General features: G+C 42.3%; 1 protein-coding gene across 2 annotated transcripts in view; it reads right to left on the bottom strand.

Moving 5' to 3' along the window:
- The window catches only part of COG3 (component of oligomeric golgi complex 3), a 72990-nt gene extending 64402 nt beyond the window's left edge, over positions 1 to 8588 (bottom strand). For both annotated transcript variants that reach the window (XM_004759222.3, XM_013059811.2), the window contains exon 1: positions 8267 to 8588. In XM_004759222.3, coding sequence (XP_004759279.1) covers positions 8267 to 8440 — 174 coding nt within the window. In that variant the 5' untranslated portion in view covers positions 8441 to 8588. The remainder of the gene's footprint in view (positions 1 to 8266) is intronic.
- Positions 8589 to 26475: the final 17887 nt, after the last annotated feature.

Genomic DNA, 26475 nt, shown 5'->3' with positions numbered 1-26475 from the left:
ACAAATGTAGTGATTTGAAGGGGCACGTGCACCTGAATATTTATAGCAGCAATGTCCACAATAGCCAAACTATGGAAAAGAACCTAGATGCCCATCAACAGATGAATGAATAAAGAAAATGTGGTATATATACACAATGGAATACTATGCAGCCATCAAAAGGAATGAAATCTTGCCTTCTGCAATGACGTGGATGGAGCTAGAGGGTATTGTGCTGAGCGAAATAAGTCAATCAGAGAAAGACAATTATCATATGATCTCCCTGGCATGAAGAATTTGAGAGGCAACGTGGGGGGTTTGGTGGGTAGGGGAGGAAAAAATGAAACAAGATGGGATTGGGAGGGAGACAAACCATAAGAGACTCTTAATCTGACAAAACAAACTGAGGGTTGCTGGGGGGAGGAAGGCAGGGAGACAGTGGTTGGGTTATGGACAATGGGGAGGGTATGTGCTATGGTGAGTGCTGTGAAGTGTATAAACCTGGAAATTCACAGACCTGTACTCTTGGGGCTAATAAAACATGATATGTTAGTAATAAATAAATAAATAAATTTTTAATCTTCGGGAAAAGAAAAGAAAAGAAATCCTTGTATCTCTACTATGAAGCCATTGTGGAAAAAAAGAAAACACAGATGTGGGAAAACAGGCTTTTTAAACTCCTGGGAAGCTGCAGGCCAAAAAAGAAAAACAAAACTGCTTAGGAAGGTCCTTGATCTGCCTTCTCCCCACAAATGAGTCTAACTCAAGAGCCAGGAGGTTGTGGGTATATGTAAATACATCTTATTAAGAGCATCACTAATTCATGGAAACTACCTGAATGGTGACATAATACCTCAGTACAAAAGGACAGAGTAAGCACTAAGATTCTCAAACCCAGTGAGACTCTACCTTGAATCTGAAGCATCACCAGCAACTGTGTGCTGCCACCAAGGGTAAAGGGCCTTTGCTTCATTTCAATTCCAGTTTTGAGTCCGGAGGCAGAGAAGCTGTGCATTCACACTGCTCCTGCTCTGTGGAACCAGCCCAATTACTAACAACAAACAGCCTCTTTGGAGAGGGGGAGGTGACCCACCAGAAACAACACTAGGTGTATTTAGCATAAATCTCTAAATCAGAATCTAGAGTGCTTCTTGGGAACAGAACAGTCCATATGCTATTTTTATAAAATTATACCTCATTAGGAGTAAAACTTAGCTCTAAATGAACAGACTGTGACAAATTTCAAAACTATGGGATGCCTGGGTGGCTCAGTGGGTTAAGCGTCTGCCTTTGGCTTTGGTCATGATCCCAGGAGTCCGACATCAGGCTCCCCGATCTATGGAGAGTCTGCTGCGCCCTTGTGTGCTCTCTCTCTTTCCTCTGACAAATAAATAAAATCTTTAAAAAAAAATTAAAACATATGATACCTAAAAGGGAAAAGGGCTCCGAGGGAGATGTGGATCGGGCTCAGATTTGAAAAACATACTAAAAAGCAGGGATACTAGGCTTTTTTCTAGGCTAAGGTAAAAGAAAGCTGGACAAAGGGCTGCTGCAGTAGATTCATCAATGCACTCCACACAGCTAAAGCATCAGTGAAATTAAAGACAGTCAATACAGTCACCCAACAGTAAACACACCCAGGGAAAACGGAGTGAGAAAATACAAACTGAACACACCATCCAAGAACAGTGGGATGACATCAAATTACCTAGTATATGCATAATTTGAATCCCAAAAGGAGAGCGAATAGGATAGAAAAAAATTTTAGTTGAGAATTTTCCGAAAGTAGTAAGACATCAAACTTCAGCTCTAAACTCAGAGAATTCCAAATGGAATACACACACACACAAATGCACATCTAGGCACATGAAATTCAGACTCCTGAAAAACAAAATTAAAAAGAAAATCTTGGCAGACCAAGGAGAAAAGACTTCACATGCAGAAGAATGAAGATAAGAATTATGGCAGACTTCCCATCAGAAATTAAGCAAATCTTTTAAGTGATAAAAGGAAAAAACTTTGAATCCAGCATTCTTTATCTAGAATATCTTTTTTAAATGAAAGGGAAATAGAGACTGTTTAAACAAAGCTAAGAAAATGCATTTCTAGCAGACCTGTACTACAAGAAATGTTAAAGGCAGTTCTCCAAAAGCAGACAGAACATAAATACCAGATGGGAACCTCAATCTTAAAAAAAAAAAAAAAATCAAATAAACAACAAAAAACTAAAGCTCTCCAGAAGTGCATAAAATAAAGATATATATGACAATTTTTAAAATGTTTAATTACTCAAAAAGATTTAAAGGTCAAAAGCAAACATAGTATCAATGTATCATGGGTTTAAAACATATGTAAAAGTAAAATACATAACAATAGCACAAAAGAGAAAAAGGAAGAATTAAGAGGCTACTAATATGAGGTTCTTATTCGCCCATGAAGTACTACAGTTCATTAGGCTGTGACTAATTGAAGAAATATGTTGTAAACACTAGGGCAATCATCTGAAATATTGAAAATCCACAGAGAACCTAGCAAAATTCAGTCCTTCAATACCACTAAGACCTATATCCATCTTTAATTCAATCCCTTTGAGAAAAAGATCTTAAATGTATCTTTAAAAATCATATAAATCAATGTCAAAATTCTGGTTGTGATACCAGGAAACACACGATACATGGTTTTGCAAAATGAAAATGTAATCATATTCTCTTATCAGAGTTTGAGGTCTTAAACGACATAATTTTGACACCACTTGACAATATATCACAAATTACAAATGAAAAGTAAAATTCTACTTGTTCCAGAATCATTTATAATATCCATAGCAGTCCTTTTAAACAAAGGAACTTGAAAAGATAATAAATTCACATGGTACAAAGTTTAAAGGGCATTCAGTGAAAGTCCCCTTCCTGTGGACCCATCCTCCAACCATCCAGTTCCTTCTTCAGAAGCTATTAGAATTTTCTCATGACTCTCTCCTACAATAGCCTAAATACACACAAGGTTAAGTGTACCTTTGTAACCTGAATAATAGTATGCTATACACACTTTGCCTTTTCCAATTAATATACATCATTTTCAACTGTTTTTCAACAGAGTATGGATTTTACTCTCTCACTTTAAATTCATAACTGTCACTAAACCGTAAAAGGCCAATTATTTTAGAAGTCCAGGGGAACAGAATGGTTATTTAAGTAAAAATCAAGTCGTCTTCTCCTCTGCCCTCCTAGTTGTTCTTCTCTAAGACAATACCAGTGTTTATAATCGAGAAATTCTGCTAAGGAATTTGAGGGCAGAATGAAGAACTTAAGAAGGAATGAAAGAGATAATTTATAATTTTTAATCAATCTTCCCTTATAGAAATTATTCAAAACACAAAAACATAATTTTATTCTAAATCATCAAAAGAGGGTGCCTGGGTGGCTCAGTCATTAGGCATCTGCCTTCAGCTCAGGTTATGATCCCAGATTCCTGGGATGGAGTCCCACATCTGGCTCCCTACTCAGCAGGAAGCCTGCGTCTCCTTCTTCCACTTCGCCTGCTTGTCTTCCCTCCCTCGCTGTGTCTGTCAAATAAATAAAATCTTTAAAAATAAATAAATAAATAAATATCATCAAAATAATTACAATAGAAAAGATCCTTCCCCTAACCCCCACTTTTAGCCAATTTAACCATTTTCAATATTTTTGATGGTTATCCCTTAACTCTAAACAGATTTACACAAGTCTTCACTCAATTCAACAATCTGAGGTCCCCACTAAGTAAAATGAAGAAATGAGCATCCCTAATATTTTCCTCTATGCTTAATCTCAAATCCTGTCATTTATATCATCTCTTTTGTAGCTCTTCAAAATGTAATATTTATACTTTATTCTGTAATTAAATCTTTAGATTTTTAAAATGGTAATACATTCTTCCTGACTTCCATAAATTTACCAGAACTACAAGTTCACTGATAATGTCTTTCTTCTTGGGGTGCCACAAATATTACTGTCATGTCAAAAGGACCAAAGGTGTCATAGAAATGTGGTCACTCTGTCATCTTGAACCAAAAAATATTTATCCTCTAGTGGTGCCTGGGGGGCTCAGTGGGTTAAGCCTCTGCCATCGCCTCAGGTCATCATCTCAGGGTCCTGGGACTGAGCCCCGCATCGGGCTCTCTGTTCAGCAGGGAGCCTGCTTTCCCCCTCTCTCTGCCCGCCGTCTGCCTACTTGCGATCTCTCTCTCTGTGTCAAATAAATAAATAAGATCTAAAAAAAAAATTATCTTCTAATTTACTCCAGAAACAAAATCATATGAAAAACTCTAGATACTTGAGAAGGTAATGCAGGAATTCCAGATATAATCTATGATGCTATGAGTAAACATGGTAACTTAAATACATGAAAAAGCATTCTATGTGATTACTTTATGTACAAATCCTAACTACTTTTCATGCATAAGGACTTTTATTTTATTTTTAAAGATTTTATTTATTTATTCGACAGAGCAAAAGCAGAGGGAGTGGCAGGCAGAGGGAGAGGGAGAAGCAGGCTCCCAGCTGAGCAGGGAGCACCATGTGGGGCTCTATCCTAGGACCCTGACATCATGACCTGAGCCAACTGAGCCACACAGGTGCCCTGCATAAGAACTTTTAAATACCAGAAGCAGAAGGAGGCTTCCTGTCCTGTTTCCTTGTTCTCACTAACACAAAACCAATTTCTCTCAAACCAAGCAAGAGAGAAGCCACACTGACCAGTTCTAATAAGTAATTTTTAATAGAAACAAAACAAGTTGCTTTTTGGGGCGCCTGGGTGGCTCAGTGGGTTAAGCCGCTGCCTTCGGCTTAGGTCATGATCTCAGGGTCCTGGGATCGAGTCCCGCATCGGGCTCTCTGCTCATCAGGGAGCCTGCTTCCCTCTCTCTCTCTCTCTCTGCCTGCCTCTCCATCTACTTGTGATTTCTCTCTGTCAAATAAATAAATAAAATCTTTAAAAAAAAAAAAAAAAACAAGTTGCTTTTTAAAGAGTGTGAGAAAATGCCCCCATTAGGTACATTTGCTCAACTGTCTTCCTTTCTCAAAGCACCTGGAACAGAAAGGAAAATCAAGAAGAGGTGTGATGGTCACAAACTTTCCTGTTTTGACCTCCCATTCGCTCCTGGCTCTCCTGGCTGGCTCAGGCAGTAGGGCATGCAACTCTGCATCTGGGAGCTGTGAGTTTGAGTCCTACACTGGGTGTAGAAATTACTTTATAAATAAATAAATAAATAAATAAACTGGCTCTCAAGCACTCCTGAGTCCTCTGGCTCACTTACACTGTATTGGCTGCTAGAGAGAACTGACATTTACTACCAGAGAGAGAAGAACACAGATCTAGGTTCCTAATTGGCAGTCCTGGAGAGTTACCGAATAGTTTACTCAAATGGTACATTAACATCTTAAATAATAATTACAATAAACTATCAACCTTACCTGACCAGCTAAGCAGGTCCAGGAAAAAACAAATAAATAAATACACCTTTCTTTCCCAAACTTTACTTCTTGCACAGTTCTGGGTTAGACAATATCACTTTCATAATCCAAACACTTCATTCCTTAAACGAGCCCTGATGTTACTTTCTCTCTTTGGAGCAAATCACTGAAGAGGTATAGATGGAATCCCAGAACCTTCCTCAAGGCACTTAACCTCTTCTTTTTTTTACCTTTGGTCTGAATGACACCTGTACCAGCTCAGGATCATAAGATTCTAATCTATTCTCTCAAGTTATTAATCATTTGGGGGACAAAAGCATAAAATATAATACTACCAGGACACTTGCTGTGTGCAGTTTACATACATGATTTCACTGAATTCTCACAATTCCCCATCAGACAAGTAAGGTACTATTATGATCCCCATTTTATGAAGAAAAAAAGAGGTTAAATATATAAGAACACACAGCCTTTAGGAAAACACTGTTGCAGTACATTTCAGGTACATTTCAGGATCAATTACTGTAGCCTTTATCAAGAACTACTAAGTTCAGCAAAAAGAAAAAGGCCCTCACTACTAAAAAATTTGCCCTGGCTACAAGAAACCAGTCTACTTAATACTCTGCAAACTCTTTTATCTAACACCAAAAAAAAAAAAAGATAAAACTTCTTTCCAAGATAAGACCAGTTCCCCTTCATAAAAGAGAAAGCTATTTTCTAAAGAAGTTAACAGCTTTATGATATTTACTGAAGCGTTAGCTGGTCTTTTGCTGTCCAACGAACCTGCTTAGTTCCAGTTGTTCAGGAAGTAATTAATCTTATGAAAATTGTGAAACACTACAGAAAATCCTTTACAGAAACACTTGAAATAAAAATTGAGGCATTCTTTTTCAGCACCAGTGTTAAGAGTGGTAAGAGATAAAGAATTCAATTCCAATGTTCCTACCAGACATATAAATACTTTAGTAAAGGTAAATGAAGACTGTAGAGAGCTACAAAACAATGATCCCTCTGAAGGATCCCAGACAGGTAAATAAAGGTCATTACATTCTCGTAGGAATCCGGTATCTACGCTTTGTGTACAAGAACACCTTCACTGAATCCCTGAACTTGTCAAGCTCATCTCCTACCCATGACTTTCCATTGTTTTTTCCTCCACCTGGAAGGTTATTTCTCTAGTCTTTTTGCAAGGCTGGCATCTTGTTTTCCACCATGAGTTCTCACCTTAAATTCTCACTTTGTTAGGCTTCCTTCCTTGTCCAGAGCACATCTCATCCCTTTGTGTCACACTATCTTGTTTTATTTTCCTTGTATCATGCATGGATCACTCTCTGAACTTACCTTATTCTTTTTTCAAGTTCATGATCACAATTATGTCAGCTCCATGAGACTAGGATCTTGATTTTCCTACCCTTCTAGCCTCAATTCCTAGCCCAGAGAAGGCACATAATATATATTAAATGACTGCATAAGGAGAATGTGGGCATTATACTACATAAATATGAAAAAAAAAATGGGGTGAAAATGAAAGATTCCATTTACCTCCTCCAAACCCCTTTCCTTCATGCTCAATAATAACAGTTTATAAGCTAAGATAATAAAAACAAATTGGGTTACTATTCTTGTGGACTGTGTTCCCCACAGGTGAGGCAATGTCCAAGCATCCTGCTTCTGTAACAGGCCAAATCAATTATAAACAGACTGGAACATTTATAGAGCAAACAAGTTCTATTATCCAGAGCATAAAAGACTTTGATAGCCAAGCCAAAGAAATTTCCACCTGTTTCCTCCTTTATTTCAGCACAGCATCCTACAGGTGGACAGAGGAATACAAGAAAGAACACCTGTACTTTATCGTGCAGCACTTAACAGTGAATTTTCAAATCCAAGTTCTCAACCTCTAATATTTGAGGGTAAAAAAGAAAAACTTTAAGTCTCTAAAAACAATCTGCCTTTGGACACAATTCCAAATCGTGTACAAGGAGTGCTTCCAACATAAAAAAATAACCATCATCATTAATAAAATGATAATCCCAAACCTGGCCCTCGAAACCAGAAAAAAGTCTGTGTCTGTCAAGCATCTGACAATTCATAAGACGTACTTCTTGGTATTGCAACTGCTTGAACTGAATCACACAAGCGGTAATATACATAATATTTTAATGAAGATTAAAAATGTTGACACTAACACCGAAAACCAGCGTTACCTAATAAGGTACTGACCCAGCTTCCAAAGAAAATTCGTTTTTATGGCTTCGTTATAGGTCAGATCAATCGATCTCCCATAACCCGCACTTGGAGAGCTTAGTGCTCAATGTGCGATGGATGAAACCGTCATTCGGGATCAAGTTTTGTCTCTCCAAGTGCCCCCGTGGAAAAAGGAAGCTGGGTTACTCATCACGGTGGTAAACGAATACCAGTAGGAAGAAGGTTGTCCTGAAGCAAAGCTCTTCGGGTTCGGTGCCCTGTCCTGGGAGATGGTGGGCAGCAGGAAGGGGTCTCAGCTGATAGCAGGGACACGGGGGGGGCAAGACGCTCAGGGCAAGGCTCCGCGCCAACCGTCCCGGAGAGCTGGGTGCCAGCCAACACCAGCCACTGGACGCCCCCGCAGACGTCCCCGCGCGAGAGTCGAGTCGGCGGTCGCCGGCAGTGCAAGGCCTGACAGCCCCGGAAGGTGAGGGGGCCTCTCCCACCCGAGCCGTCACCGTGGCTGGGGAGGAGCGAGGAAAGCCCCGGTGCAGGAGGCTGCAAGGCCGCGGTCCGCAGGCGCGCCCGAGGAGCACCCCAGCCCCGCCTCCTTGCCGCCCCAGCCCGGTTCCAGCAGGTCACCTCACCTCGAACGGAATGGGCAGGTTCTCTGCCGCCGCCTTCAGCTCCAACACCGAGTCCATCTGCCTGTCGGTCAGCGGTGCCGTCGTGTCGGGTCGCCGATCCCACAGAGCCAGCTTTTCCCGAGCGTCCCGCTCTGCCGCCGCCTCAGGCGGCAGCAGGAGCGCCGCCTCTGCCATTGCCGCCGCCCCTGTGGGCCTCAGCAACACCGGGGTGGTGGGGACCCCGACAGAGAGGCCCGGGCCACTTCCGGGGGAGCCAGGGCTTCCAGCGAGGCACCGGCGGCAGGGCGGAGCGTAATAACCTGACCCCGGAAATGCTTCCACAGTGTGTGTGGGCGGGACCGAGTCCAGGATAGACGTGGCTCTAAACAGAGTACCAATATTTCCGGTTGGGATATAGAAGAAGCGGGCGAAGGAGACAGGCCCTGACGGAAATAGAAATGCCCCTACCGGAAGCCTCTTTCTCAACTTCAATAACTTTATTTTTACGTGTTCTTCAGATTATTGACAATTGAGCTACCTGACCCTGCCGGCAGAGGTCCTCCCGAGCTCCAGGATCTCGTGCCTCTGCTCACAGCTGAGTAGTCTGCGTGGAGTGCGTGGACCGTGTGATTTCCGTGTAGACATGTTGACAGTTTCCACCGCCTAGATCACAACCACCAGTATAAACTTTTCCAATGTCCAATAAATCTGCTGTTAGAAAATTAAGTTATGAAAACAAAATTTCAAAGATTTCTGTATATCAAAAATTCTTAATAGTATTAAATAACGAAACAAATGTCCAACATTGAAGAACTGGATTAATTCATGGCATTGACACGTAATTAAGGTCCTATTCTGTCCAGGGGCGCATGGGTGGCTCAGTCCGTTAAGCCCCAGCAAGCGGCAGACCCTTGAATTCGGCTGGGGTCCTGATCTCAGGGTCCAGGGGTGGGTCTCCATGCTCACCCAGAAGTCGGTTTGGGCTTCTCTATATCCCTCTCTACCCCTCCCCCCTGCTCTCATGCACTCTCCCTCTCTAAAATACATAAAAAATTTTTTAAAATACTCTCCTTTTAAATCATGTTGTAGTTTTTTTAATCATGTAGCTTTGACAAATAATTAAAAACAAATAATTATACTGGATAATTTATAAACTTATAAAAGTTCTATATTCTATAACTTATAGAATAAATAAATATCTGTGAGTCCATACTAATATAAATGATTGAGTAAGTAAATGGGGGATAAGGGATAATTCTACAGAGGAATTCCAATCAATAAATATAGAACGAGCACTGAAAAATAAAATTAAATTTTAAAAAAATAATAGAGTGAGAAAAATAGTAATAATTGATGGACAAAATCTAAAAATGGATTCTAAAATTAGTGGGTGAAAGTTTGAGGAGAAAAAGTCACATTGTATCAAATGATCTCCCCAAGGTATTTATTAATAGCAATGAGGGAGGCGGATATTAACTTTACAGTGGAGAAACCTGACAAGTATCACCTTAACCAAGCCACAGAGGTCAATGTCATCATCATGAAACTCCCAACATGATAAGTTGAGAAGGACACAGTTATCACTTCTGTGGTGATACTGCAGGTATTCCTGCCAAAAATGCAAAACTACATTCTAATTATAAGGAAACATCAGACAAATTCAAATTGAGGGGCTTCCTGTAAAGCAACTGACCAGTATTCTTCAAAAGTGTTAAGATCATAAAAGACAAGGAAAAACCATGGAACTGTTACAGCCAGATACAGTACAGGAATCAGGGTTAGATCTTGGGACACAAAAAAGGAAAATTATAGAATAAAATACAGATATTTGAATAAGGCCTACAGTTTAGATTACACTATTGTACCAATGTTAATTTCCATTTTGATTATTGTACATGATTTTGTAAGATGATAAAGTGGAGGAAGCTGAACAAAGGGCACACCTGTACTCTCTATTACTTTTGCAACTTTTCTGAAGTCTAAAATTACGTCAAAGTCAAGAGTTAAAACTCTCATGCTATAGAAAACATTTATCTATCTAAATGTAGGTGGTTGGGATTACTAATTATGGGTTTTTTTCTTTTCGTATCTTTTTTTTTTTTTTAATCACTCAACCCAGTTTCAGAGCATTGTTTCCCCATCAAACCACTCCACTGCTATTTCCTAAAGAAAGTCTTCTTGTAGAAGCACCTGGGTGGCTCAGTGGGTTAAGCCTCTGTCTTCGGCTCAGGTCATGATCTCAGGGACCTGAGATTGAGCCTTGCATCAGGCTCTCTGCTCAGCAGGGAGCCTGCTTCCCCCTCTCTCTCTGCCTGCCTCTCTGTCTACTTGTGATCTCTCTCTCTGTCAAATAAATTAAATCTTAAAAAAAAGAAAAGAAAGTCTTCTTGTAGATCCATAGAGACATGTGGATCTATTCGTCAAAGTACCTAAACACACCAAGTACTTAAAACACTTTCTCTTCTTGCCAGACTGGTCTCTAGTTCCAAAAATCTCAGAAATAAAATTAATGCTGTTGAGTTTTGTGATGTCAATTCCTCACCAAACATCATCCTTTTATATTTATCCAAATATAAGCATTTTTCCCTCCCAAATGTGTTTCTATTGCGGATTCTCCTAAATCTACTTTCTTCTAAATATTATGTTTAATTCCTTAACATATTTTTAGTAACTGGTGATTTGTGATGCTAAAGTGTTGGAGGAGGTCATCGAGAAGACAAGACCGCCAGTTGACCTGAGAGCTGGACTTGCGACCATCAAGCCTCCTCACCTCTTCCCCTGTCCTTAGAATGTAACTTTTGCCCACTGCTCCCATGGGGGTGGGGGGGCTCTTTTCAAGGACACAACCTTGAGAGAATAATACGTTGTTGAGACAATCTGGACTGAATATATGACTAAACCCACTGAAGGCCTCTGTCTTGGAGTGGCCTGCTACCTTCTTTGGCCTCTCCATTACCTTCCAAGTGTGGCTGCCAGTTTCTAATTTCAGCCATGGAATTTCCAAGGCTTCAAGCCGACATAAAGGAATGCAATGTGGGTCATGGTACCCATGGCCAAGATTCGGGTCAAGGCTGAATGTTTAACTAGCTGCTGTGAGATCAAATGAGGGGAGAGGACCATAGATATGCAACACAATAATGCCTGGTCTGTTCTTGAATCCAAGAACCGAGAGAGCTAAGGAAGGAGTGCCTGGGGGATCCAGCAGTCACCAGCTGGCCCTGCAAGGACAGGAGGAAGATAAGAACAGGGAAACCGAGTAACAGCAGTTTGCATGGGGTATTTTAATCTTGTGGAGCACTGGCATAGAAATATACACCTGCAAACAAGGCAGAGGTTGCTCTAGGTTGTTCTAGGTATACTAGAAATGTGGTGTACAATATAATAATTCTTCAGCTTCAGACAATAATGTTCCTTTCTGTATGGACAAGTATTGTCTGGTCCCCCCACCCCCACCAAAAAAAGTACAAATTTCCTAAAATGAATCCACGTTGATACTTTGTATTACAAGTCATCTCCTGTTTTCAGCTGGTGATTAACTTATTCCCGGAAGTTCTAGAGGCCATGACAAATACAATTAGTTTTAATTCTCTGCTATAATTCTTACAAATGTACTTGAGTCAAGAATTGCTACCCTTTCCCATAAAATCATTCAAACTGATATAATGAAAGCTCATATTGCAAAAACCTGTACATCTATAAGATACACATTTGTGTTCATACTGTGTGCATGTGTGGGTGTTGGTGTGCAAGAGGAAATAAGACAGGATTGATTGCATAGGCTATCTTGGGAAAATGACAAAGATGAGGTCAGAGGAGCTTCATACCCAAATGATCAAGGTCCCATATCACAATAGATGACATTTTGTGCTTTTCAGATTTCACTTTTAATCTCTTGATCAAAAATCCTATGAGTAAAGCAGCATGGCAGTTCATCTCATTTACTTCACACAAGATGGTGAAGAAAGTTTTCAACGACATTTGGGGGGGCCATGGGAAAAGGCCACTTTTATATACTCTTTCTAGAGGGAAATTTGCCAACTCCTATCAAAGCTGAAGAAATGGGGAGAGAGAAGAGAGATCTCTCTCTTTTTTAAATTTATTTATTTGAGAAAGAGAAAGTGAGTGCGGGTGCCCAAGAGAGGGGGTGTAGGGGGGAGCACAGGGGGAGAACCTCCAAGCAGACATGGAGAGAAAATGGATACAACCTAAATATTTTTTGGTTATAAAAGAAGTCTTGCTCCTATTATCTACTGCTACCTAGCTGACCAAACCAAAAATTTGTGGCCTAAAAATAGCCCACCATTTTGTTATCTTTCATAACTGCACGCATCAGAAAAGTCTATAGGGCACAGCAGAGAAGACACATGTCTGCCTACCACATCTGGAAACCACAGCTGGGGTGACTCGAATGGCTACAGCCTGGACCTCCCAGGGCTGTCTGCACATCTCTGCACCCTCACAGGTCTCTCCACAGGCCTTCTCCAGCACGAAGAGTATCTGGACTTCTTACAGCAGCTTGAGGCTTGGAGAGACTGTTTCCAGAGGCTTCTGACCTCCCCTTCAAAGTCAATGGGTCACTTCCGCTGCACTGTCAGGAGAGTCTCAACAGGCAGGCCAGATCTAGGAGGCAAATGACTCCACTTCCCAGTGGAAGGAGTTGCAAAGAACAGGCAGCATTTTGAATCTACCACACAAGGCCGAATTTGGTAACCATTGAAAAAAATGAAATGTTTTATCAATTCTGCTTCCATGCAACCCTATGGATTACCCAGGGGCACAAGGAAGCTTCTGAAAGTGATGGAAATGTCCTGGTTTTATCAAATGTTATCTTGTATCTATTAAATGTCCCATCTCTGTTGTGGTCGTGGTCTCACAACTGTACACATGGGTCAGAATGGGTCAAACTGCACAGTTAAATAGTATATGTTTGCACATGCGACATATTCATTACACCTCGATAAAACCGGGGTGAGGGGGAATGAAGCAGATCTTCATGGAAGATCTGACATGGAAGAAGATTCGTCATATATTATTGAATGAAGAATGCAAGCTTCCAGAGCACCTGGGTGGTTCAGTCAATTAAGTATCCAACTCTGGAGGTCAGCTCAGGCTGTGATGTCAGGGTTCTGTCGAGTCCACTCTTCACACCCACCCAAATCACACAACCCCTCCCCATGCCTCCCATCACCAAGCTCATGAGGAGGAGGGCCTCTCTGGGCCAGGGAGCACAAGCAATCGCCTGCAGCTGGCCAGCTGGGAGCAGCTGTTCTGACCTGAATCGAGGGTGCAAGGCAATGCATGTTTTCCACTCTGCTGGGGCCTCTTTTCAGGCTACCTCATTTGTGTTCTGGGGGACTGTGTTCATCCCTAATGTTCTACAACCTGTGAGCAACCATTATTGCAAAACTATCATAAGGAAACTGAAAGGGTTCACTTGATGGTTATTAAAATATGTATTTTTCAATGGTTTGAGGAGCCTTTCAGAAAAGGGTGGAGGAAAAGAGATCTACTGCTGCCCTCTGACATGAAGAACGTTGGCATAGACATCACAGTAGCCTTGGAATTCAGCGACAGCTGGGGAAGCGGAGGCACGTTAGGCCTTCGGAGGACTGACCAAGCGCTGGAAACCCATCTCCAGTGGCCTCTGCTCCTCTTAATCCCGCACACAGTACTCACTCAGCTTGCATTTCCACTGCCAGGACCCCGAGCAGTTACGGGTATAAAATCTGTAAAAGTTATTAACATGCATCCCTGGGAAATCTCAGACAAATGAGCCCTGGTCCAAGGTCTGAAATGGGGGGCCCTCCTCCCCCAACACACACCAGAGCAGGTTCCCTCCTTGTTCCTATCTGCAGGGACGGCGGAGAGCGCAGGTCCTGGTGATCCGTGAAGGCCTTCTACGGGTGGAGCTCTCGGGTTTAAAACTAACAGCCTGGTATGTGAATTTTTTGTGCGGGAATAAAAACACAACAACAAAAAAAGCAAGAAACGTATGTGTTCTCTTTCGATTGCAGCATGGCGTAAAAGGCAGCTACGCGACCAGCCTCATCTCTAGGCTGTATGTTTACATTTTGTCTGCAGATTTCATTACGTCTGGCTGGCATTTTGTTGTACACAACCGACAACCCTAAAGAGGGGAACGAGGAGAGAAACATTTTCTAAAGTTTTTACGTATTTATTTTGACTTCCTTACTGGGATGTGAGCTTGCTAAAGAACAGCTGTGGCCCTATGTCGCAGAGCAGCTGTGTCTGCGGTGCTGGGTCCTGGCTTCCCTTCCCTCGCCCGCTCCTGAGCCCCAATTCCGCGTACTTGGGGTTAGCCGCTCAGGCAGAGACGGCGGCCGCTGCGCTCAGGGGCGCCCCCAGGTGGCGGCTGCTGATCCGCGGGCGCCCGACCATCCACTCGCGACAGCCGCGGGGAAGAGCCCGCGCTCTCCCCGGACCGGGGCTGCGACTCCGGTCCAGGCAAACCCTGCCAACTCCGGGTGAGGGGCGCCGAGACAGCCCTTGCCCATTAGTAATGGGCTGCTTGGGGACCTCCTGTCCATTCTTGGCAGATTCGAGACAGCCACCGCTCAGCTAGAGAACGCAGGCCTCGGATCTCTTTATTTATCCCAAACGCTGCTTGAGCGCTACATTCAGAGCTGCCAGGTTGCAGGTCTTCCCTGGGGGTCTAGTGGTTAGGATTCGGCGCTCTCAGAGCTGCCAGGTCTACCCCAGGGTCTGCAGCCCGGGGTGTTGCCAGCTTTTGCCTGTGCTTGCCTCTGTGCTCACACCATGCTTCACAGCCCCACCACCCAAGGCTGAACCCTGGATCTCCTCTACACATGAATATGGGCAAATTGAACCTCTGCGCCTCTGTGTCCTGGTAGGAAAATGCGCACTAACTAAAAATAATTTTAAAATAAAATATATAGGGGCGCCTGGGTGGCTCAGTGGGTTAAGCCACTGCCTTCGGCTCAGGTCATGATCTCAGGGTCCTGGGATCCAGTCCCGCATTGGGCTCTCTGCTCAGCAGGGAGCCTGCTTCCCTCTCTCTCTCTGCCTGCCTCTCCATCTACTTGTGATTTCTCTCTGTCAAATAAATAAAAATCTTTAAAAAAAATAAAATAAAATAAAAATATATATATGTGTGTGTGTGTGTGTATACACATATATATATATAATCTCAGGAATTTTGGAAATTAGGATATGGACATAGATATAGAGAGATATATATATGAAAGCCTTAGAATCAAACATGGGAGGTGCTTAGTAAGATTTAGCTGTTGAAGGGAGGGGAGAGGGGAAGGAAGAAGAAAGAGGAGAGGGAGGAGAGGAGGGAAGAGAAACTGCCTAGTTGTTTAGATTTTAATCCCTCTGGAATTCTCCAGGCTGACCCTCCAAAGCCTCCAGGACAGGGTCACAGCTGTACCTCTGCCTGTGAGCATCTTCCAGAAATGCACTGTGTGCATTCCAAGGATAAATTCCTCAGCTGCTTTCCAGGCATTCTTCTGTGTCACACCCTAGGGAGATCTGATGCAGTCCCAAAAGCAAAAGTGGGGAGGGGGGAGAGGTCTATTTCAACCTGGTTCTCAAGCAGGGTAGGGCTCCAGACAGGGAAGCCCTGATTTTGATGACCACCCCCCCATAAGGAGTCATCGTCATACACCAGGGTGATCCAGGGTGAGTGCCTTGCACCTGAGTCGGCAACACTGATGGAGGCCTTCCTTCCTCCACGGGGTCAGGGCAGCCCCAAGCAGCTGCCTGGTGGTCTTCGAAGTTTCTGGCTAAATGCACAGCGACTTCAGCCTTCGTTCTCAGAGTACAAATAGCACCAGTCAGTACTTGGCTGTGTTCCCAAATGAGGACTTTGACTTCTTAAAGAATAGAAGTTAGAGCTGGAAGAGAGTCTAAAGATATCATCAAACCCCTCCATTCCACAGAGGAGCAGACTGAGGTGTACTGAGGTGAGATGACGAGCCCAAAGTCCTCCAGGTGATTAGTGTCAAAGGCCAGTTAGAACTCAGATAACCTGACTTGTGCAGCTGATGGTCTCATACTACCTCAGTTTCTCCAAGTTAAGCGATGTGCAAAGCCCTTTAAAGAAAATTAGATTCCCAACAATTTATGTAAAGAGTTGTAGGATGTTTCTTAAGTATGCACAAGAAGTATGACTTGTGGTTAAGTCTGACTTAACCACAAGTTAAGTATGACTTAACTTGTGGTTAAGTATGACTTCAGGTTAAGTATGACTTAACCTGACATGAACTTTGTGTGTTTACATCAAAATAGACTTACCAGGGGCGCCTGGGTGGCTCAGTGGGTTAAGGCCTCTGCCTTTGGCTCAGGTCATGATCCCAGGGTCCTGGGATCAAGCCCCACATCGGGCTCTCTGCTCAGCGGGAAGCCTGCTTCTCCCTCTCTCTCTCTGCCTGCCTCTCTGCCTACTTGTGATCTCTCTCTTTGTCAAATAAATATTTTTAAAAAAGACTTACCAGTCTCATGCCAATAAAAGTATAAAACTGGTAACAGTCCATGTAACAACACTAATGAGAGGGAGGCTGTTGTCTTGCTGGGAAACAGAATTGCCACTGGCAACATGAAGATGGTGTGGACGGCTGCCACACAGCTGTTTTGGGGTTCCCGTGCTTGTGTCATACCAGCAGCATGCTCCATTCCCCTGCCATTTGCATCACCAAGAAGCCTTCAGTCAGGCTAGCTCCCTAATATCCATATTGCCATTAACCAGCTTCGATCTACCATGTGCATACAAAATCAATCCCTGTTCTTTTTTATTTTTTTATTTTTTAAAGGTTTTATTTATATATTTGATAGAGAGAGATCACAAGTAGGCAGAGAGGCAGGCAGAGAGAGAGAGGAGGAAGCAGGCTCCCCGCTGAGCAGAGAGCCCGATGCAGGACTCGATCCCAGGACCCTGAGATCATGACCTGAGCCGAAGGCAGCGGCTTAACCCACTGAGCCACCCAGGCGCCCCTCCCTGTTCTTTTTTAGTAGCCTTTTTTTTTTTTTAAGATTTCATTTATTTATTTGAGAGAGAGAAGGAGAGAGAGCACATAGAGGGAGAAGGAGAGGGAGAAGTAGACTCCCCACTGAGCAGAGCCCCCCCCCCAACATGGGGCTCAATCCCAGGACCCTGAAACCATGACCTGAGCTGAAGGCAGCTGCTTAACACATGGAGCCACCCAGGTGCCCCGTTTTTTAGTGGCTTAACTATAATAATCTATATAAACAAACAAGGAGGGTGCTGGCTGAAATCGCACAGCAACACTAAGCTGTAAGATAGTCATGTTGGTGATCCAGAATATTCATATAATTGTCTAAATATATGAAAAAAAAACACATTTTATTTATTTTTTTAAAGATTTTATTTATTTATTTGACAGAGATCACAAGTAGGCAGAGAGGCAGGGAGAGAGAGAGAAGGAAGCAGGCTCCCTGCTGGGCAGAGAGCCTGATGCGGGGCTCGATCCCAGGACCCTGGGATCATGACCTGAGCCAAAGGCAGAGGCTTTAACCCACTGAGCCACCCAGGTGCCCCAAAACCCCACATTTTAAAACTTTGTTCACAGACTCTAGTTTGAGAAATGCTGCACCCTGTCCTGCTGTCCTAGAGGCACAGACAGTCCCTGTCACCTGCTACAAGAATCTGAAACTCCACATTCCAGAACCATGCCTTTGCTTCTTAAGATTTTCCATCCATCAGGATCTTAGGATGGGGCACTGGTGAGGCAAAAATGTGTAAGGGACAAGCAGCAGGGTTGTACCAGGTCAGGAAAGGGTGGGAAGCAGAACAGATAGGACATAGGAATCCAAAAACCTTCTTAAAGTGGGTACTGCAAAAATTCACCTTGGTCAACCCCACTCAATGATTAAGATCGGAACACTTCAGGGCCCTGCTCATAAAGCAACATTGCAAAGCTAGCCCATGTTATAGTTACAAAGTATCTCCCATCTGCTTCCCACTTTAACTCTGGGAAAGAGTTGGTAGATATCATCCATCCCCAGTGAATGAATGAAGAACTGAACCCCAGGCAGGTTTGTGACCTACTTAAGCTGATGATCAGCAGGGGGCAGAATTATCACTAGAACAGGGATGCCGGACAAGGCCTTCTCTCTTCCCTCTACACTAACAGTATGAAAGTGAGTGACACGGGGACGTACATTGGAACCAGTTAGTCCTTTTCTGTAACGGGACATTCTAGCAAGGATGGGTCTTAAGGGTGACTGTTACAAATTCAAAGAAACACCTCCAGGAGGAAAGGGCTTAAAGCTTTGGTATGTTCTGTTCTATCTATAATAAGACAGGAGTAGTTCAAGTCCCAAACACTAAATCATGGCATCATAGAGGAGGTAGGATAAAACAGGAGGCTTCTCGGATCATGCTCCATTTGCTGTCTTCACTTACCATAAAGTTGCAAAATGGAATAATTTAAAAAGAAAATATTCTTATGCACACCTGCAACTCCGTCTTGAATTTTCAGAGCACGTTAATTTGGAATTGATGAATTTCTTCATGTACAATCACTAGAACCACTTCTCCTGGGATAGTATTTGTAGTTTTATCAAGTGTTTGAAGATCTGCTTGCTTTTGCAAGTTATTTCCTTGCTGACTCTATCAATTTCTTTTACACATCAGTGAACTGGACAAATCACCTTAAACTTTGACAATTTATTTAAACATAGCTAAGACTTTATTTCATGCTAAGAGAAGAATTGCTGTCCTGGACCAGACAAATTGTCCTCCAGCTTAGAATTTAGAATCCATATTTACAGTCAAGTCATATTTGAAGATACACATAATTGCCTTCCAATATTTCGACCTCAAAAACCTATGAGGTGCAACTTGGCTAGTCATAAAATTAAAACAATGCAATAAAGTCATTATCACATGCTGGTGAGGAGAATAAACATTGATAAAACAACTTTGGAAACATCTGTCAGTGGCAGTTTTTTAAAATTACTTCTGGGTTTTTGGTTGTTGTTGTTGTTGTTGTTTTTAAGATTTTATGTATTTATTTGTCATAGAGAGCATAAGACCAGCAGGCAGGGGGAGAAGCAGACTCCCCACTGAGCAGGGAGCCTGATGTGGGACTCATTCCCAGGACCCCAAGATCATGACCTGAGCCAAAGGTGGCTGCCCAACTGACTGAGACACTCAGATGTCCCTCTTTGGGCTTTTTAAAAAACTGGTAATCTTAAATATTAAAAAAAAAAATCTTTATATACAAAGATGTTCATCATGGGATACCAACAAACATTTGGAAGCAATTTAAGTCAGAACTATAGTAAACCTGTTTGATGGTCTACTAGGCAGTCATTTAATTTTTTTTAATTTTGCTTATTTATATGACAGACAGAGATCACAAGTAGGCAGAGAGAGAGAGGGAAGCAGGCTCCCTGCTGAGCAGAGAGCCTGATGTGGGGCCTGATCCCAGCACCCTGGGATCATGACCTGAGCTGAAGGCAGAGGCTTAACCCACTGAGCCACCCAGGCGCCCCAACCATCATTTTAAACTGCTTCCATTTTACTTGTATTTTCTGTTTTTTAATATTGTTAAGTGTGTATTTGTCACAGTGTGCATATATTATTTACTCCTATATATTTTTATGTGTGTGTGGGGGTTGTGTGGGTGTCTTATAGGTGTGTGTTATAGTGTTAGGGATCTCAAACCATAACCAATTCATTCATGAACCCAACCACTTATTAAACATTTAGTGTGTATCTACTATGTGTCAGGTGTTGTGCTAACGAGTCTGAGTACTCAATACTAAAGAACATTCCCTGCCTTCAAGAACCTTACAATCTAGTGAGAGAGACAGAGAAGTACTGGAAAGTACAATACAATATACGATTGTATAGATCATATATATTATTCCAATATATCATTGGAGTAAACATTGATGATATTATATAAGGCACTGAAGCAAAGCATCTAATCCATTCTTGGAAGGTAGTTTTATTTCCTGCAGGAAAGAACATCTAAGCACTGTGCTTGGCATACAGTAGATGCTCAATAAATGCATTTTGAATGAATTGGTATCAGAAGGGCAATGGGGACAAACAGAGGAGAAACCCTTTCAAGACAAAGGAAACATCACGTGCTCATGCCCAGAAGCCAGAGTATAGAACACTTTCAGGAAGTCACAAATTGTCCAGTATGGCTGGAAAGTGGAGTTGAGTTTAGAAAAGTGACAAGAGATGAAGACCAAGGAGTGCATAGAGACAAATCTATAAAACCCTGGATGTCATGCTAAGGAGTCTGGCCTCTTCGCTGAAGAGAACGAGCAGGGAGGACATTGCCAGATGCACCATGTGGAAAGGTCCTGGACAGAAGGACACATGCAATGACAGGAGCCCAGTCGGGAGGTAGGGACGCAGCAGAGACTGTTTCAGTTGTCTAGAAGACCTGAATACAGGAAAGTCCGTGGAGAAAGGCAGATGCCTGGAAAACATTTTAGGATAAAATCCACAGGGCTTGAAGTTTCACTGAGCATGAAGTAAAATGGACAGGAGGAGAGGGGGCCTGGCAGTGGAACGCGGTACACAGGGGCACCATGGTTTCCACAGGATGGAGCACAGGCACTTGCTGGAGGCGTGAGGAGGTGGCTCGGACTCCCCAGGCATGGGGTTCTACTGCATGGCTTCCTTGCCCTCAAGCCACACCTGCGGCATCACTGGGATTTCCCTATGGCCAGAGGAAGGAAAGACCTAGGTCTGCTTATAGATGGTTTTGAGCCACACACAGGCACCAGCTAAAAGTGAACAGCTGCCATGTATCGGCCCCAGTCAGGAGCGTTGCTGGAAAAGAACTGGAGAAGAAAATCTTCTGACTGCTCAGACTTCCAACAGCACCTCTGTACCACCAAGCCTGGAGGTCTTGAATCCACGACCACAGCCCAGGTGGTTAGTCTTCATTGGTCCCCCCAGATCTTTTCCATCTCCTTGTGTCACGCTGTATTTGAAGAAATGTCTTTTAATCAGGTTTCCAGGGGCGCCTGGGTGGGTCAGTTGGTTGAGCGTCTGACTTTTGGTATCAGTTCAGGTCATGATCTCAGGAAGGTTAGATCAAGCCCTATGTGGGGCTCCACACTCAGCTGGGGGTCTACTTGGGATTCTTTCTCCCCCTCCCTCTGCCTCTCTTCCCACTCATTCTCCTTCTGCCTCAAGTAAATAAATAAATTTTTTTTTTTTTTTTAATGGCAATTACTGGGACACCTGGATGGCTCAGTCAGTTAAGCATTTGCCTTTGGCTCAGCTCATGATCTCAGGGTCCTGGGATTGAGTCCTGCACTGGGCTCCTCACTCAGTGGGGAGTCTGCATCTCCCTCTGCCTGCTACTCCCCTTGCTTGTGTGCTCTCTGACACATAAATAAAATCTTAAAAAAAAAAAAAAAGATTAAAAAAAAAAGCTTTAGTTTGTTTTGGCCACACAATGTATAAAGAAATTTGTGACATAAACAACCAAAAGGCTGAGGACAGAGCTGTAAAGAAGCAGAGTTTTTGTACATTATTAAATTTAAGCTGGTACAAATTCAAATTAAAGTGTTGTAATTTTAGAACGTTAAATGTAATCCCCATGGTAACCACAAAGAAAATTTCTGTAGAATATACAGAAAAGGAAACAAGAAAAGAAATAGAACATATTACTGCAAAAAGTCAAGTAAACATAAGATAAGACAGTCATGTGAGAAATGAGGGATAAAAATTATAAGGCATACAGAAAACAACATAATGATATAAGTCCTTCCTTATCAATAATTGCTTTAAATGTAAATGGATTAAACTCTCCACTCAAAAGACACAGATTGGAAGAGGGACGCCTGGGTGGCTCAATTGGTTAAGTGAATGCCTTCCGCTCAGGTCATAATCCTCGAGATCCGGGACTGAGTCCCGCCTTGGGCTCCCTGCTTGGTGGGGAGTCTGCTTCTCCTTCCAAACCTCCCCTTCTGTGCTCGCTCTCTCTCTCATTCTCTCTCTTTCAAAAATAAATAAATATGTATATCTTTAAGGGAAAAAAAAGACAAAGATTGGAAGAATGGATTGAAAACACAAGATCCAGGGCACCTGCGTGGCTCAGGTGGTTAAGCATCTGCCTTTGGCTTAGGTCATGATCCCAGGGTTCTAGGACCGAGTCCTGCATCAGGCTCCCTGGTCAGCGGGGAGCCTGCTTCTCCCTCGGCCTCTACTCTGTCAAATAAATAAACAAAATCTTAAAAAAAAAAAATAAAAACCACACACACAAGATCCAAATATATGCTATATATAAGAGATTCATTGAGATCCAAAGACCAAACGAGCTGAAAATAGAAGGAAGAAGACAGTCCGTAGGAATAGTGACCGAGAGAGCAAGAATGGCTGTATTAACATCAGACAAAATAGACTTAAGTCGGAAGAGCTTACAAGAGAGAAAGAAGAACATTGAATATTAATATAAGGTTAAATTTAGTAAGACAATATATAACAATTATAAACATTTACACACCTAATGACAAGCCATCAAAATTTTTGAAGCAAAAACTGACAGAACTGAAGGGAGAAAGAGACAGTTCTCCAGTAATAGTTGGAGATTTCAATACCCCACTCATGATAATAGATAAAACAACTAAACAGAAGATAAATAAGGAAATAAAGGACGTAACACAATAAAGCACTAGATCTAACAGGCATATATAGAACACTCTAAGCAACAACAGAATACACATTCTATTTAAGTGCACATGAAGCATTTTCTAGGAAAACCATGTTAGGTCACAAATTAAGTCTCAATAGATTAAAAAAAATAAATAAATGGCCATAGTAGGATGAAATTAGAAACCAGTAACAAGGGGTGCCTGGCTGCCTTAGTGGAGCATGTAACTCTTGATGTTAGAGTTGCAAATTCAATCCCCAGGTTGAGTGTACAGACCACATAAAATCTTTTACAAAGTAAGAAAGAAAGGAAAACAGAAAAACTCCTCAAAATTATAGAAATTTAACAACACACTTTTAAGCAACCAATAGATCAAAGAAATTAGAAAGGAAATTGGAAATACTTAGAAACAAATGAGGGTTCAGTCGGTTAAGCAACTGACTTGTGATTTCAGCTCAGGTCATGATCTCAGGGTCACGGGATCAAGCCCCGTGTCAGGCTCCATGCTGACAGGGAGCCTGCTTTGGATTCTCACTCCCTCTGCCCCTCTCTTTTGCTCCTCTCCCTCTGCTCGTGCACACGTTCACTCTCTTTCTCTCAAAAGGACGGAAGGCAGGTAGAAGGGATGGAGGAAGGGAGGAAAGTAGAAAGGGAGGACGGGGGGAAGGAAGGACTTAGAGATAAATGCAAGTGAAAATACAATTTGCCAAAACGTATGGGATGCAGTGAAAACAGTGCAAAAGGAGAAATTTATAGCTCTAAACACATTCAAAAACAAGAAAAATCTCAGATCAACCACCTAACTTTATAACTTAGAGAACTAGACAAGAAGAAAGAACTAAACTCAAAGCTAGCAAAACGAAGGAAATAATAAAGACTCCAGCAGAGATCAATGAAATTGAGACTAGAAAACGGGGCACCAGCCTGGCTTAGTTGTTGGAACATTCGACTCTTGCTCTCAGGGTTGAGTCTGAGTTCCACACTGGGCGTACAGTTTGCTTAAAAATAAAATTTAAGGGGCACCTGGATGGCTCAGTTGGTTAAGCAACTGCCTTCAGCTCAGGTCATGATCCCAGGACCTTAGGATTGAGCCCGGTGTGGGGCTCCCTACTCCTCGGGAAGCCTGTTTCTCCCTCTCCCACTCCCCCTGCTTGTGTTCTCTCTCTTGTTGTCTCTCTCTCTGTCAAATAAATAAAATCTTTTAACAAGAATAAAAATAAAAAAAATAAAATTTTAAAAATTAATTCAAGATGAACCACCAGCCTAAATCTAAAACAGTAAGACTCTTAAAAGAAACAGTACGGGGGCACCTGGGTGGCTCAGTGGGTTAAAGCCTCTGCCTTCGGCTCAGGTCATGATCTCAGGGTCAGCAGGGAGCCTGCTTCACCCCCCCCTTCTCTCTCTGTCTGCCTCTCTGCCTACTTGTGATCTATCTGTAAAATAAATAAAAAGTTAAAAAAGAAAGAAAGAAAGAAACAAACAAACAGTACAGGGGCGCCTGGGTGGCTCAGTGGGTTGGGCCTCTGCCTTCAGCTCAGGTCATAATCTCAGGGTCCTGAGATGTAGTCCAGTATCGGGCTTCTCTGCTCAGCAGGGAGCCTGGTTCCCCCCCTCCCTCTCTGACTGCCTCTCTGCCTATTTGTGATCTCTCTCTCTGTCAAATAAATAAATAAGATCTTTCAAAAAATCATCTTAAAAAAAAAAAGTACAAAAGCTTTACCACATTGGATTCTGAAAATGATTTCTTAGATAGAACAGCAAAGGCACAGGTAACAATAAAAATAGCCAAATTAGATTTCATGAAAATTAAAAAATTTTGTGTATCAAAAGACACTGGCAATAAAGCAAAAAGGCAATTCACAGATTGGGAGAAAATATCTGCAAATCATGAAACTCCTGAAACACAACAACAAAAAACAACATAATTCAAAAATAAAGGACCTGAATAAACATTTCTCCAAAGAGGATATGCAAATGGCCATCAAGCCATGATATTCAATGTCACTAATCAGCCGAGAAATGCACATCACAAGATATCACCTCATACACAGTAGGATAGCTGCTCTCAAAAACACAAAAAAATAACAAGCGTTAGCCAGGATGTAGAGAAATTAGAACCCTTGTGCACTACTGGTAGGAACATTAAAATGGTACAATCACCACAATCTGCTGACCTGTCCTCCTGATTTCGGACTCGGCAATCCCCCACAGTTGCATGAGACTATTTCTTAAAATAAATCATGTATATATACATATACAGACATACACACACACAGCCTGCTGGTTCTGTTTCTCTGGAGAACTCTAATACATACCCTTTAAATCCATTCCCTACAAACGTTAAGTTTGCTTTCTCCCTAAGAAGTGAGTTCATGGTATACACAGGAGCCTGCACCTTAAGTTTTTCCTACTTAATAATGTATTATGGATATCTTTCCAAGTCAGCCAGCTGAGATCTAATTCATTCTTCTCAAGACCAATACAGTAAGCCATTGTATGGATTATTTAAGCAGAGGATATACAGACATAGAAGTTTCCAGGTTTTCTGTTCTTCATTCCGTTATTTGCATCAAACTTTCAAGAAACCTATTTATACACACTGTCCTTGTCTTGTATTCCTGTTTTGCTTCAGAATGGATTTAGTTATACTCTACCAAAAATTTAGTGTCTCATCTTCCCAGTTGCCAGTTTAGAAATAAATAGCCTGGATTAAAAGCCAAATATGTCTTTTTTTTTTTTTAAGATTTTTATTTATTTGACAGACAGAGATCACAAGTAGGCAGAGAGGCAGGCAGAGAGAGAGAGAGGAGGAAGCAGGCTCCCCGTTGAGCAGAAAGCCCAATGCGGGGCTCGATCTCAGGACCCTGGGATCATGACCCGAGCTGAAGGCAAAGGCTTTAACCCACGGAGCCACCCAGGTGCCCCTAAAAGCCAAGTATGTCTTAACAGGTACCATAATGCACATGACAGTTCTACTGTCCACAGGCCTTTGAGAAACACTAGCAGCCAGTGGTTCTTGCTAACCTTCATACAAAGTCAATTGTGTGTGTCATTTAGTCTCTCAGGTAAGAGAACTAAGAAAGTGCCCATTTTTCCTGGCTTTATTTTTTTTTTCAATAAACCACCATCTTTAATTCAAATGTTAGTAAGACAGGCACCTAGAAAAAAAGAAGTGTTATGTTTTTTATAATCTTATGGAGGTTTCTTTTTAATTTTTATTTTTGTTTAAGTAAGCTTTACGCCCAGTGTGGGGCCTGAACTCATGACCCTGAGATCAAGAGTCACATGCTCTACCGACTGAGCCAGCCAGGTGCCCCAAGAATATTTTTAGGTGAAAAATTTAATGAACTAGGTTTGTGTTCTAGCCCATGGCTCTTCTAAGCCAAACACAGGTGCCTTTGCCTGATCCACAGTTAATCAAACATCCCAGCCCATCTCTTGCCAATGCCAAACGCTGGGAGGACAGAGGGAACCTGAAGGCTCAAGGCACCCATGCCATCACCCTGGTATTCCGCATTTCCAGAAGGTTTTACCCAGCCAGTCCATGGATCAAAGTCACTGGCCTCTGCTGGGCTACAGAGGATTTCATATAGTGGG

The sequence above is a fragment of the Mustela putorius genome, unplaced genomic scaffold (genome assembly GCF_011764305.1).
Source record: "Mustela putorius furo isolate JIRA1106 unplaced genomic scaffold, ASM1176430v1.1 tig00000179_pilon_pilon_pilon, whole genome shotgun sequence".
In the NCBI taxonomy this organism is placed as follows: Eukaryota; Metazoa; Chordata; class Mammalia; order Carnivora; family Mustelidae; genus Mustela; species Mustela putorius.
Note: the sequence above shows the minus strand (reverse complement) of the source record. Positions and strands in the feature narration are given on the sequence as shown.